Genomic DNA, 14951 nt, shown 5'->3' on the forward strand with positions numbered 1-14951 from the left:
CAATCGGTACTACTCAAACGAGCCCATTCATATCCTGTCGCCTGTTGAGAGCCAAAATGACGTCAATTGCACCGCTATATTGTATGTTGTCCGCGCGCAATCTTTTGCTGCATTCATGTGCTAGTCGAAACTAAGAAACTCGGACATTTGACTTACTAACTGGTTGTAGTTTAAACACGTGCCGCGTTCAATGAATCAGGAGGTATGACATTTCCGAGTTTTGTAGTTCCTACTAGTACATGAACGCGGCATGAAGTGCTGAGGTCGCGTTCCCCTGCTCAGACGTTGCATGCGTTAAAACAATGGTTGCGTGCAACGTCATCGACTGCGTCATCGACTGCCAGATTGCTATAACATATAATTTGGTCAGCTGATACTTCAAATACTTATCCAGGCATTGTAAGATCTGGCAGGCGTCAATAACGCATTGGCTGAGGAACGCGCCCAATAGTAAAAGCAGGGTGAGTGAATGGTTTGGTAGCCGCTGCAGTAGGAGGAAGGAACGCGGTTCTACCCCTAGTTAGTCTCTTTCAGTTTCGCCATAAAACAATATATCAGTGTGCCCGTTCTGATAGCAATCGTTGATTTTAGTATTATACTAGGGTATTATTTGAGATAGAAATATTTCGAATAGTTACCCCCCGGATAGAGACAGCAACCGCCATTTTAATCGAGTATAACACATTTTCGGTGACAGCGCTAGCACAACAATGGCTCTGAAAAGAATTCACAAGGTAAGAAGGAAGTCAACGAAAAGGCCCAATGTTTCGCAGTTATAATAAAAAAAGCGATATATTGTAAGATGTGTTCTATTAGATGTGTCATCTGAATGATGTCGGGGTTCAATGTGGTGTGTTTAAAAGCTTGTCACCCACAGTACGGCAAATGGGCTCACGGCCGTGAAGCAATGCGCCTCGGTCGGTGTTCGATCCACATTTTTGGGCCCTCTACCTTTTTGATAACGTTACTAGTTTGCCATCTAACGTTAGCTCGTTAGATTAGGAATGTACCTTTATCAAGAGAAGATCAGTGTAGTTTACATATCTATAATCGCATCATTCAAACGAACTGGTTTACATGATAGTCGTTTGATTGGTAGTTAGCTGGCTAACAACATTATTTAGGTAACTAGTTACGTAGCTAGCTATGGCTAATTCAGTCGGCGGCTAACGTTAGTTGTCTGCTAGCTATCCAGTCAGATTTCTAGCTAACGGTAGTTATGCTTGTTTTATGTCCCACAAATCCAGTAATCACTTCGCTAACTAGATAAAACATGACGAATGCAGCTAGCTTGCGCCTAACTCCATATATCAGCCTTCCACTCCACTAACTTCACAGATTTAAATGGGGCCCCGAGAAACGGTAGTGAGCTAACGTTAACTGTCTAGTTAACAAGATGAGTTCTAGTTTTATTCGCACATTAGTTAGCTACATTAATGCAGCTAGCTAACTAACCAGTTAGTTGGATGTTTACTAGATGGGTAGATCACCCGATGGGCTTTTTTTATTCCATGTAATTGTCAGTCATCACTCATACTTTTAATCTAGATACAATGCGTGACAGTTAGCTAGCTAACATTGGAGCATTGTTAACAAGCTAAAGTTATGGATTCATTACTTTTGGTAGTCATGTTGACAAAATATGTCCAGCTAACGTTAGTAGGTACCAGGCAATCCCAGTAATAGCTGCCATGATGCTGACTAAATACCATGGATATCTCAGGTGTGACTTGGGAAATGTTTTTTTTGTTATTTTTTTGTTTTTTTGTTTTGTTTAATTCGTTCATTTTCGATTACCAAAAGCACAGTAGAATGAAATTGTGAGATCAGGCAGTTATCTAACAACATTTGACAGTTTTTAGGTGTTCTGTTGTTAACTCTGGTGTCACATTACTAGTGAGGGCATGATGTATAGAGGGCATTCTTGGTGGGTGGGTGTGTGGTTTATTGATGAACAGTCAATTTGAGCTGTTCAATAGAACTTGATTGATATGGACAACTGGCTGCCCCTTAACATTGTGAATAATCAAGTTGTTTTATACCAAATATGAGGAGTATACCCCCTGTGCCCTCAGAACAACCTCAATTTGTTGGGGCATGGACTCTACAAGGTATCAAAAGTGTTCCACAGGGATGCTGGCCCATGTTGACGCCAATGCCTCCCACAGTTGTGTCAAATTGGCTGTATGTCCTTTGGGTGGTGGGCCATTCATGATACACACGGAAAATCCAGCAGCGTTGCAGTTCTTAACACACTCAAACCGGTGTCACTGGCACCTACTATCTACTCAAGGCTAAGAAATCCTTCTATAACCTGGATTTAACAGATTACATCAAGGCATCATAGCTTTCACTTGGATGTACCTGGCCAGTCTGTTATGGAAAGAGCAGGTGTTCTTAATGTTTTGTATACTCAGTGTATGTATTGGTCTATAGGTACATACGTTCAAATAGTATTGTCATTGCTAACCACTTACTCCTGTCTCTCAGGAGTTGAATGACTTGGCACGGGACCCACCAGCCCAGTGTTCAGCAGGACCAGTAGGAGATGACAGTAAGTAGCTCCTCATCAGGCAACACCACAATACTATGACATGTCAGGCTTCCAAAGGTCTTGTAACAAGCAAACAAACAAGTAGGCTAGATGCAGATAGTTTTTCTAAATGGTGGTGAGTCTGATGCACCCTGGTTTATTAGGAATCTCTCAGTCAACCAGAATCACAGAAAATCTGGACTGCATATAAAAATAAATCATAAAAATGTTGTTGTCACACACTGGATAGGTGCAGTGAAATGTGTTGTTTTACAGGGTCAGTTATACTAGTATCTCACCCCTGGAGCAAATTAGGTTTCACTTTTGGTGTTGGGCGAGGTACCAGGAAGTCTTTGCAATCTAATAATTATTTATGGCTCCAGTAGGGTTGGTGAGATGTCCATCATAGCCATTAGCAGTATGAAACTCTGTCACTGCCTTGCCATATTGGACCTGACCAGTGACCACCATAAACAGTATATTGTCAATTAATTGATCCGATTGCACATGTTTCCCTGTATCTGACAAATGACCAAAAACCAAGTCATTTTAACAGGAAGGGAATTCATTTGTATGGAATGACTGGTTTTAATCAAGCTGTCAGCTCCAGAGAAAGCTTCTCACTGTAATCTGGTTCAGGTTATTAATCAATCTACCAGGGTGTTTACATACACTACAGGAACAAGATCATCCACATGCGTTGATCACATTTTTACTAATACTGTATTATTTAGTTGATTGGTTGATCGATAGACATTTGGTCGACCAAGATTTCTTTAGTCGAGCAGTAGAAAAAAAACTTTCATGGTTTAGAAGACACCTGTCTGATTCGCGCCTATCTGAGTGGACTAATCCATTGTGGAGGCCGTGGGGATGGCACAGTCCATCACTCTGACATGTGCTACTGAAATTGTATATGGTTGTATTACATAAGAACAATGGCGCAACACTAATAAAAAATATTATTTTATAACGTGCGCTTTCTCCCATGTTGGACAGCGGTTGCTGTCCACGGTTCTGAAACTCATCAGTGCACTCCTAAACTGCCGCCTTTTCCTAGACAATGTTGCTGCACAACAGCAAAGTTATCCAGCATACTGGTGTTGAGAACAATATGGTGGTGGCAGCAGCAGAGTTGGGAGACGTTACAACAGCCCTTGCCTTAAATTTTTAAGAAAAGTGAGGAGGGAACCCCAACTTAATTAGGTCTATAATCAATAGCCTAACTACCCCCTAAATTGTTTTTATAAAATGAAAATCAATAGCCTAACTGTTAAATGTGCCTGGCTTTATAAAGACAGATTCTACTTGTGTTGCCTGTTTGAGTGTTTGTTTAATACCCTACTGATTCCGTGAGCACCAAGCCTCACCCAACCACATGTTGGATAAACAATTTCACAAATTCGGCTGTTTTTCATATTTGCTATGCTGTAATGAAGGCGTTACTTTTGTCATTAGAACAGCCTCTCTGGTATTACTTCTAATTTATTTAGTGTTCACGCTGTTCCAAATTGTCAAAAAATGATAACCCACCTTTCTCTTGACCTTATTGTTATTATGATCATTATAATAAGAAGAAATGTCATTATCATTAGTAGGCTTAGTACAGCAGCCTTGTATAACCACCATCGAACTGTGGGCCTAAGAGCACATCCTGTTTAGTCTTAATACCGTAACTTATTTAGGCCTATATTTCAATACTTATAGTGCATTCGGAAAGTATTCAGACCCCTTGACCTTTTCCACATTTTGTTACATTACAGAAGGCTGACAGGAGAATAAGGAATCTAAAAAAGATTTTTCCATCAATTTAATTCATCTTCACACCCCATAATGACAAAGCAAAAACAAGTTTTCACTGTCATTTTGGGGGTATTGTGTATAGATTGATGGGGGGGATATTTTAGGGTAAGGCTGTAATGTGAAAAAAGTCAAGGGGTCTGAATTCTTTCCGATGGCACTGTATCTATCAGTCATTCATCCCTTCATGTCATCACACCGCATACGAGTCATTCATCAATCAAGCATTATAGTTTTAAAATAAAATGACAAAGCGACCCTTGAATAATTAGCATAAACAATAAATAAGCTGCTCCATTTCGGAAATTGCATTCACGAATGAATGTAACTTTTTTATGTCTTTGCTGTAATAATGGCTTTACAAAAAAAGTGTTACCACAGACTGTTACGCTTATAATTTTAGTGTTAACATTGTTCCAAACGGTCAAAGATTATATTGTAATCTAACAGCACCTATTTTGCACACATAATATACCCACAGCTCTTACCTTACCTTTTTGATCTCCAGTATTTTCCACAACTAGTCAAATTTATTCCACACTTCAGACTTCCCCTTTTTCCTCCTGAGCAACCAGTAAACATTTTCACCCCATTAGAGTTTATTTGTGACGTCCATTTGACTGCTGTGTGTTCGGAATTTGTGATTATGATAGGACCTCTATACCAGGCGGTGTCAGAGGAAGACCCTAAAAATTGTCAGACTCCAGCCTCCCTAGTCATAGGTCATAACCTCTCTGTTACCGCACGGCAAGCGGTACCGGAGCACCGTCTCGGTACAAAAGGCTTCTTAAAAGTTTCTACCCCCAACCCATAAGACTCCTGAACAGCTAATCAAATGGCTACCCAGACTATTTTCATTGTTCCCCCCACCCCCTCTTTTACGCTGCTGCTACTCTGTTTATTATCTATGCATAGTCACTTTAACTCTACCTACATATTACCTGGACTAACCGGTGCTCCCGCACATTGACTCTGTACTGGTGCCCCCTGTATATAGCCTCCACATTGACTCTGTACTGGTGCCCCCTGTATATAGCCTCCTCACATTGACTCTGTTCCGGTACCCCCTGTATATAGCCTCCACATTGACTCTGTACTGGTCCCCTGTATTGACATTGACTCTGTTCCGGTACCCCCTGTATATAGCCTCCACATTGAAACCCCCTGTATAAAGCCTCCTCACATTGACTCTGTTCCGGTACCCCCTGTATATAGCCTCCACATTGACTCTGTACTGGTACCCCCTGTATATAGCCTCCTCACATTGACTCTGTACCGGTACCCCCTGTATATAGCCTCCTCACATTGACTCTGTACTGGTACCCCCTGTATATAGCCTCCTCACATTGACTCTGTACTGGTACCCCCTGTATATAGCCTCCTCACATTGACTCTGTACTGGTACCCCCTGTATATAGCCTCCTCACATTGACTCTGTACTGGTACCCCCTGTATATAGCCTCCTCACATTGACTCTGTACCGGTACCCCCTGTATATAGCCTCCTCACATTGACTCTGTACTGGTACCCCCTGTATAAAGCCTCCTCACATTGACTCTGTTCCGGTACCCCCTGTATATAGCCTCCTCACATTGACTCTGTACTGGTACCCCCTGTATATAGCCTCCTCACATTGACTCTGTACCGGTACCCCCTGTATATAGCCTCCTCACATTGACTCTGTAGTACCCCCTGTATAAAGCCTCCTCACATTGACTCTGTACCGGTACCCCCTGTATAAAGCCTCCTCACATTGACTCTGTACCGGTACCCCTGTATATAGCCTCCTCACATTGACTCTGTACCGGTACCCCCTGTATAAAGCCTCCTCACATTGACTCTGTACCGGTACCCCCTGTATAAAGCCTCCTCACATTGACTCTGTACCGGTACCCCCTGTATAAAGCCTCCTCACATTGACTCTGTTCCGGTACCCCCTGTATATAGCCTCCTCACATTGACTCTGTACCGGTACCCCCTGTATATAGCCTCCTCACATTGACTCTGTACCGGTACCCCCTGTATATAGCCTCCTCACATTGACTCTGTACCGGTACCCCCTGTATATAGCCTCCTCACATTGACTCTGTACCGGTACCCCCTGTATATAGCCTCCTCACATTGACTCTGTACCGGTACCCCCTGTATAAAGCCTCGCTACTGTTATTTTACTGCTGCTCTATAATAATAAAAAATCTTATCTATTTTTTTACTTATTTTCCTTCACTGCATTGTTGGTTAAGGGCTTGTAAGTAAGCATTTCACTGTAAAGTATACGCCTGTTATATTAGACACGTGACAAATAAAATAAATATTCTGCATTGCTTGCTGTTTGGGGTTTTAGGCTGGGTTTCTGTATTGCACTTTGTGACATCAGCTGATGTAAAAAGGGCTTTATAAATACATTTGATTGATTTGATATAGGTCAGGCCCTATTGGTCACGTGCATATGTGTGTCACATAAAGAGAGCAAGGGTTGAGGGAACAGGGAATGGTTTTTCCCTAAACAAATTAGGGATTTCGTTAACAGACCTTTCCAGTCAGAAATGGCTGTAACTATGATGAACACTGTTGATGTTCTGTGGTGGTCGCTGCAGCAGGGAGGAGAACGAAACAATGGATCAGTCACTCGCTGTCTTGTTTATTTTTAAAATATATTTTTATTAAACAGCGCAGCAAGTCTGAGCCCGTCACAATAAAATCAATTGCGGTCGGACTCCTTTTTAGTCATTTGTGTCTCATTTATTTCAACAAATAGTGCGCTTAAAGCATCAGACTAGCTTGGTGCATATAGTTGATTTGATAAAACACATAGGATATGTCTGTATGGAAAAATACACACAAGAAATTCTACCAATTGATTTGTCGAAAGAACAAAGATTTTAGGGGACAGCCCTAATCCATACCCATTGGATGTAGTAATCACATCTGACTGAGCTAAACAACTACCCCGTAGCACTCACTTCCATCATCATGAAGTGCTTTGAGAGACTAGTCAAGGACCATATCACCTCCACCCTACCTGACACCCTAGACCCACTCCAATTTGCTTACCGCCCCAATAGGTCCACAGACGACGCAATCGCAATCACACTGCACACTGCCCTAACACATCTGGACAAGAGGAATACCTATGTGAGAATGCTGTTCATCGACTACAGCTCAGCATTTAACAACATAGTACCCTCCAAACTCATCATCAAGCTCGAAGACCCTGGGTCTCGACCCCGCCCTGTGCAACTGGGTACTGGACTTCCTGACGGGCCGCCCCCAGGTGGTGCGGGTAGGTAACATCTCCACCCCTCTGATCCTCAACTCTGGGGCCCCACAAGGGTGCGTTCTGAGCCCTCTCCTGTACTCCCTGTTCACCCACGACTACGTGGCCATGCACGCCTCCAATTCAATCATCAAGTTTGCAGACGACACTACAGTGGTAGGCTTGATTACCAACAAACGACGAGACGGCCTACAGGGAGGAGGTGAGGGCCCTCGGAGTGTGGTGTCAGAAATAATCTCGCACTCAATGTCAACAAAACAAAGGAGATGATCGTGGACTTCAGAAAAACAGTAGAGGGAGCACCCCCTTATCCACATCGACGGGACAGTAGTGGAGAGGGTAGAAAGTTTTAAGTTCCTCGGCGTACACATCACAAACTGAAATGGTCCAATCACACAGACAGTGTGGTGAAGAAGGCGCAGCAGCTCCTTTTCAACCTCAGGAGGCTGAAGAAATTTGACTTGTCACCAAAAGCACTCACAAACTTTTACAGATGCACAATCGAGAGCATCCTGTCGGGTTGTATCACCGCCTGGTACGGCAACTGCTCCGCCCACAACCGTAAGGCTCTCCAGAGGGTAGTGAGGTCTGCACAACGCATCACTGGGGGCAAACTACCTGCCCTCCAGGACACCTACACCACCCGATGTCACAGGAAGTCCATAAAGCTCATCAAGGACAACAACCACCCGAGCCACTGCCTGTTCACCCCGCTATCATCCAGAAGGCGAGGTCAGTACAGGTGCATCAAAGCGGGGACCGAGAGACTGAAAAACAGCTTCTATCTCAAGGCCATCAGACTGTTAAACAGCCACCACTAACATTGAGTGGCTGCTGCCAACATACTCACTCAACTCCAGCCACTTTAATAATGGAAAAATTGATGTAAAAATGTATCACTAGCCACTTTAAACAATGCCACTTCATATACTGTTTACTTAACCTACATTACTCATCTCATATGTATATACTGTACTCAATACCATCTACTGCATCTTGCCTATGCCGTTCTGTACCATCACTCATTCATATATTTTTCTGTACATATTCTTTATCCCCTTACACTTGTGTGTATATGGTAGTTGTTGTGAAATTGTTAGGTTAGATTACTCATTGGTTATTACTGCATTGTCAGAACTAGAAGCACAAGCATTTTGCTACACTCACATTAACATCTGCTAACCACGTATGTGACAAATGAAATTTGATTCACTGCGAATTAAGAAATTGTTATTAAACTGCATTATAAAGCCAAGTTAAATTATATAAAGAATGATGGACAACTTTGGAATACTTTAAAGGAAATGGGCAGAAAGACACTTTCATCGAATCAGATGGCTTAGTCATCACAACCATTTATGTTCCCAGTTACTTTAATGATTACTTCATTTGTAAAGTGGCAAATGTTGTTTTTTAGAGTGAACAGCATTGTAAGTTAGAATCTTGTAAAGTTGGTGTGGGAGAGGTGGGAAATTGTTATCGATCAATAATGGCATTGACAACTTAGATGGAAAGCTACTGAGGATTGTAGCTGACTCTGGCCACTCCTATCTGTCATATCTTTAATCTGAGTCTAGAGGAAAGTCTTTGTCCTCAGACCTGGAGGGAAGCCAAAGTCATTCCGCTACCCAAGAGTGGTATAGTGGCCTTTACTGGTTCTAGACAGCAGACCTATCAGCTTAGTAAACGGATGAAAAATATCTTTGACTAAATACAATGCTTTTCCTCTGACTTTATAGTCTGCTCATAGACAGGGGCACTGAACATGTACTGCACTAATACAAATAACTGATTAGTTGAAAGAAATTGATAATAAGAAGATTATGGGAGCTGTACTGTTACATTTCAGTGCAGCCTTTTCCATTTATTTGACCTTTATTTAACTAGGCAAGTCAGTTAAGAACAATTTCTTATTTACAATGATGGCCTAGGAACAGTGGGTTAACTGCCTGTTCAGGGGCAGAACGACCTTGTCAGCTCGGGGATTTGAACTTGCAATCTTTAGGTTACTAGTCCAGTGCTCTAACCACTAGGCTACCCTGCCACCCTCTTGATATTAAATCAAAGTTTGTCACGTGCGCCGAATACAACAGACCTTACAGTGAAATGCTTACTTACAGGCTCTAACCAATAGTGCAAAAAAAGGTATTAGGTGAACAATGGGTAAGTAAAGAAATAAAACAGTAAAAAGACAGGCTTTATACAGTAGCAAGGCTATAAAAGTAGTGAGGCTACATTAGCCAATATGCGGGAGCTCTGGTTGGTCGGTCCAATAGAAGTAGTATGTACATGAATGTATAGTTAAAGTGACTATGCATTTATGATAAACAGAGTAGCAGCAGCAGCGTAAAAAGAGGGGTTGGGGGGCACACAATGCAAATAGTCCGGGTAGCCATTTTGATGACCTGTTCAGGAGTCTTATGGCTTGGGAGTAAAAATGGTTGAGAAGCCTTTTTTGACAATAACCTGCTGTTGGGAACTTGTTTTAACAACCTGTGCCATATCATTCAGCGCTATTAATCTGATATAACTGAAGGTTTATCTTTCATGTCAAACATGTAGGGTGTGGTGTACTGCAGGGCAGCTCTCTAGGCCCTCCACTCTTATTTTTTTTCTATTTCTACCAATGATCTGCCACTGGAATTAAACAAAGCCTGTGTCCATGTATGCTGATTCAACCATATGTGTCAGCAACCACAGCTAATGAAGTCACTGAAACCCTTAACAAGCAGTTGCAGTCAGTTTTGGGTGGCCAGTAATATGGGTGGCCAGTAATAAACTGGTCCTGAACATCTCTAAAACAAAGAGCACTGTATTTGGTACAAATCTAGACCTCAGCTGAAACTGGTAATGAATGGTGTGAGACTTGAACAAGTTGAGACAAATTACTTGGTGTTACCTTAGATTGTGTGTGTGTATATATAATATATATATATATATATATTTTATATATAATTATTTTTTTTGATTGTAAAGAGGGTGAGAGGTCTGTCCATAATAAAGAGATCCTCTGCTTTTTTGACACCACACTCCAAGAAGCAAGTACTGCAGGCTCTAGTTTTATCTTATCTTGTTTATTGTCCAGTCATATGGTCAAGTGCTGTAAAGAAAGACCTAGTAAAGCTGCAGCTGGCCCAGAACAGAGCGCCATGTCTTGCTCTTCATTGTAATTCGGGGGCTTATATAAATACCATCCATGCCAGTCTCTTGGCTAAGAGTTGAGGAGAGACTGACTACATCACGTCTTCTTTTTAAAAGAAACGTCTTAAAAATAGTCAACTTACGCACACACCCACCAGACATGCCACCAGGTGTCTTTTCACAGTCCCCAAATCCAGAACAAATTCAAGAAAACGTACAGCATTATATAGAGCCATTATTGCATGGAACTCCCATCTCATATTACTCAAGTGAACAGCAAACCTGTTGAAACATTTTTTTTTTTAAAGATGAAACAGCACAACGCCTCCTATTTGACCTAAATATTTTGTGTGTATGTATTATGTAGGCTGTGTGCCGTTTCAACATTTTATGTAGTTCTGTTATTGTCTATCAATGTTTTGTGTAGAACCCAGGAAGAGTAGCTGCAGCTTTCAGCAACAGCTGATGGGATCCTAATAAAATACCACATGAACACAACCACTAGCTGTAATCCTCTGTAGCCAAGCTGTGCGCAAGCACAATATAACATACTTTTGCTGTTCTGAGACCTCTTGACGTCAAATAGGCTAACGTCTGAGATTACGCAATGTTTACTCAAATTCCATTTATTGATCATAATAAGATATGAAGTTCAAAGCCATTAACAAACTGAGTGGCTCACTCAGACAAGTGTCAAAGGCCATCTGATATCTTTTTGATAAATTATATTGATATTACTCTTATCAGAGAATATGGTGATGAAGTGCATTGGCTTATCGTACCAGTGTTGTCTCTAGAAAACTAAGTGATTCCACTGTTTGCCTGCCTGCTTGAGAATCACTAGCTGTTAACCACTCTCTGGCAACCATCTGATCTGGTATACACTAGCCCTGCCCTGTGCCCTCCATGTTGTACAAGGTATACTAGTTGTTGTTTTGAAAGGAAAATGTGACACATTTTGAGCTTTTGTCACCCTTGTCCAAAACTTGTTTTGGGCTTCTAACATCCCAGATAGGCTAGAGTAGCAACCTGGGTCTTTAAAATAAAATGGTTGTATAATGGTCCTAAACTCTTTTATTCCTTATATATTTTCTCACATTTCCCCATTTTTACTTCAGGATGGTATTGGTGCATTTGTTTAAAGTGTTCTGAAGTTCTAGTTCTTTTTAGTTGAGCGCTTTACATTCATTCATATCTTTAGATGGCATTTGGCCACTCCCCTGTGTTTTTAGGATGGATTATATAACAATTGCTTTAATACAAATATCCATTTGCTTAACTACTGCACTGACATCATTCATGATGTCAATTTTAAAAAATGATACTGCTGGAATGGTATTATAAGTCATATAGAATGAATATCCAGCCCCACCCTGGGCTTTACCTCATCCTGACTTCACAGCATTCAACACTCTCGCTACACCGACTACGTCTGACGGTTTCACTGCTCTCTCTTTCAGTGTTTCACTGGCAAGCCACGATAATGGGACCTGTAAGTACTGTGACGACAATCAGTCATTATCATAAATGAGCTTTTATTACTTTCTATAGTACAGTGTATCTCACCATGATGACATTCTCCTAATGACCTGTGAAGCTCTAAGATTGAATTGATACTAATGGTGCTGAATCTTCTACTCTAACAGAACGACAGTCCTTATCAGGGTGGGGTATTCTTCCTGACTATTCACTTTCCCACAGACTACCCCTTTAAACCGCCAAAGGTGAGCCAGAAATACGTGTACACACACACACTGAATTTACAGATGACATCCACTTGTCGTAGTCAATCATACACACATGCATTTGTTTGAACGTGTGTTTTATGTGATGGCTGGTACTGCGTCGTTTCGTGATGCTCCCTTTCTGTACCCTTCATCCATTTGAGTTATTTCTTCCTCCTCTTAACCACGTCCATTCTGTTTGTTTCTCTGTGTGTGCAGGTTGCGTTTACCACGAGAATCTACCACCCAAATATCAACAGCAACGGCAGCATCTGTCTGGACATCCTGCGATCACAGTGGTCTCCCGCCCTGACCATCTCCAAAGGTACACCGTACAATACAGTAGATGGAAGATGGGAATAAAACCGCTTAGTTTTTATTCCACTTTAACGTTGTGAAGTATGAATGTCCTCTTTTGGTGGGGGGGGGGGTGTGATTCCTGTGTCTGTTTTTGTAACTCTTAAGTTCAGCTCTCCTTCAGTCCTAAACCAATAACAGGACCTTGACCTCTTCCTTTTAGTTCTCCTGTCAATCTGCTCTCTGCTGTGCGACCCAAACCCAGATGACCCCTTAGTACCTGAGATCGCCCGCATCTACAAGACGGACAGGGAAAAGTGAGTATATAGCTTCAGAAAATGGTGTTCTTTAGGATGACCTATAACATCTTGAGTCAATGTGGTTAACATGGCAGGATCTTGTTAGATCCTTTAGATAATCCTCTGGTTATTTGTCTGTATGCTAAAACTGTTGAACAGATAGTAATCTGGACTCCTACTGTATTCAAGAAGCAGAAATTCACTATTTTTCTCTGCTTTCAGGTACAACAGAATAGCTCGGGAATGGACACAAAAGTATGCAATGTAGTGTTGGTGTAGAATCATGACCAACCACCTCTACAGCTAATGTTAGCGGAGCTTTAAAAGTAAAGAGAAAAAAATGAAAAAGATCTTGTTGGTTTCCATTGGAGTGCTTTCTTTGAGCCACATCTCCCCTTAACCAGAGCACCTGTAAACTCCCTCTTTCCTGCCCCCCCTTCACGACCAATCCACCCACCTCGGCCTCTCCACCCAACTTAACCTGGCAGCCATGGTGTACATATTCTCAAACTGCAGTCGTACCCCCCTTGCCCCTTGTGCTCCTTTCATACCCACCCCACTCTCCCCTCCTTATTCCTGGTCATATTCCTGATGCAGGCTGGGCTGTCTAGGGCCCTACCTACACCCTCACTCCAAATGTTCTTCATTCTTAAAGCATTCCTTATCTGTATGACTTGGGGACTGGGGGGTCTGAAATTGGGGGAATTTTTTTTTACTCTACGTTTTCTTTCCTGATCTCCCAGCTATATAGGCGTGATTTCAGGAAAGCGTTTCACATGTTGAGCCGGGGACACTCGTGTGTTTTGTATAAAATCTAGTAAGGAATTATTTTAATCATAGCAGGCTATAAAATGGAAAACTGTTATGGCCTTTTCGTCTGTTTCTCTTGAATTATATGAAAGGACTTGAATTTATCCACTCTCCCCCACTATTGCCATAAGCCTAGATTGTTCCTTGCACACACACACACCCAAACTCAGTTTCTCCAAGACCACCACCTTCGTTACATTCACAAACTGGAGGTTTTGGACCAGGTATTTAAAGAAAGTTTTCTTAGTTTAACCTGTTTTATTTCCCTATAACTCATAGGTTGCATTTTTGTTATTGTTAAAATTCGAGGCTAACATCTTCAGGCTTGGGCTCTGGGTGCGAGGACAAAATGCTCCTCACACAAACAAACTCTGTATATTAAATTACCTGAGAGGCTCTTTGAGCTTTGTGTGTTGATTAAACTGTGTAATAAAAACCATGACTCAAGCTTCCACTGAGTTTCAAACATCACTTGCTAGAGAGAAGGATGGAAGACCACTACTGGTTTTGCTTCATGTCTTTCAATAGTTTTTTCCCTGCTAAATTAAAAGGGGGAAATGCATATTAAGTGGTACCATGGCTAATGTGTTCCTAATATGTAAATACATTTTGCTCTGAGGAATTGCTCTAAAATGCTGTGACTTTATACCACTTGCCTTACAAAAATCTGCCTGTCAATACATTATCACATCTTACATAAATAATATGTTGCACATTAGACTGAAAACGTGACAAATAACTGCTTAATTTTTGTTTTACCAATATTTCATAATGTTTATGTAGTAGCTTATGTTTTTTTTCTCCCAAAACATCTAAATAAGTTGTCTGATTATTGACAACCTACAGCAGACTTTATCAACTATATTCAGCTGGGGGAACCACCCCCTGAAAAATCTGAATTCCAAAATATATAATTTAAAAAAATCACAAGTAGTGCACTGGGTCTTTTACTAGCATTTAGCGGGCGATATAAACTCAGCAAAAAAAGAAACGTCCTCTCACTCACTTGTTGCCGGTGATGTCTGGTGAGGACTTGCCTTACAACAGGCCAACAAACCCTCAGTCCAGCC

The 14951-nt window shown here is 41.5% G+C and overlaps 1 protein-coding gene across 2 annotated transcripts; it reads left to right on the forward strand.

Annotated features, from left to right (window-relative positions):
- The first annotated feature begins 381 nt into the window (after positions 1-381).
- On the forward strand, positions 382-14333 carry ube2d2 (ubiquitin-conjugating enzyme E2D 2 (UBC4/5 homolog, yeast)). Of its 2 annotated transcripts, none has more exons than XM_042303255.1 (7): positions 382-461; positions 2491-2554; positions 12212-12243; positions 12398-12475; positions 12695-12800; positions 12996-13089; positions 13294-14333. In XM_042303255.1, coding segments are annotated over exons 2-7 (357 nt in total). In that variant the 5' UTR covers positions 382-461; positions 2491-2553; the 3' UTR covers positions 13340-14333. The 2 variants fall into 2 exon arrangements, with proteins under 2 accessions (XP_042159189.1, XP_024239104.1); XM_024383336.2 differs by lacking the exon at positions 382-461 and adding an exon at positions 468-734.
- The last annotated feature ends 618 nt before the right edge of the window (positions 14334-14951 follow it).

The sequence above is a fragment of the Oncorhynchus tshawytscha genome, linkage group LG21, assembly GCF_018296145.1.
Source record: "Oncorhynchus tshawytscha isolate Ot180627B linkage group LG21, Otsh_v2.0, whole genome shotgun sequence".
Lineage (NCBI taxonomy): Eukaryota > Metazoa > Chordata > Actinopteri > Salmoniformes > Salmonidae > Oncorhynchus > Oncorhynchus tshawytscha.

Coding starts and splice junctions, on each gene's coding strand:
- ube2d2 (XM_024383336.2), top strand. CDS start 711: ATGGCTCTGAAAAGAATTCACAAG. Junction 2,555..12,211: donor AGGACCAGTAGGAGATGACA/GTAAGTAGCTCC, acceptor TCTCTCTTTCAG/TGTTTCACTGGCAAGCCACG. Junction 12,476..12,694: donor ACCCCTTTAAACCGCCAAAG/GTGAGCCAGAAA, acceptor CTGTGTGTGCAG/GTTGCGTTTACCACGAGAAT.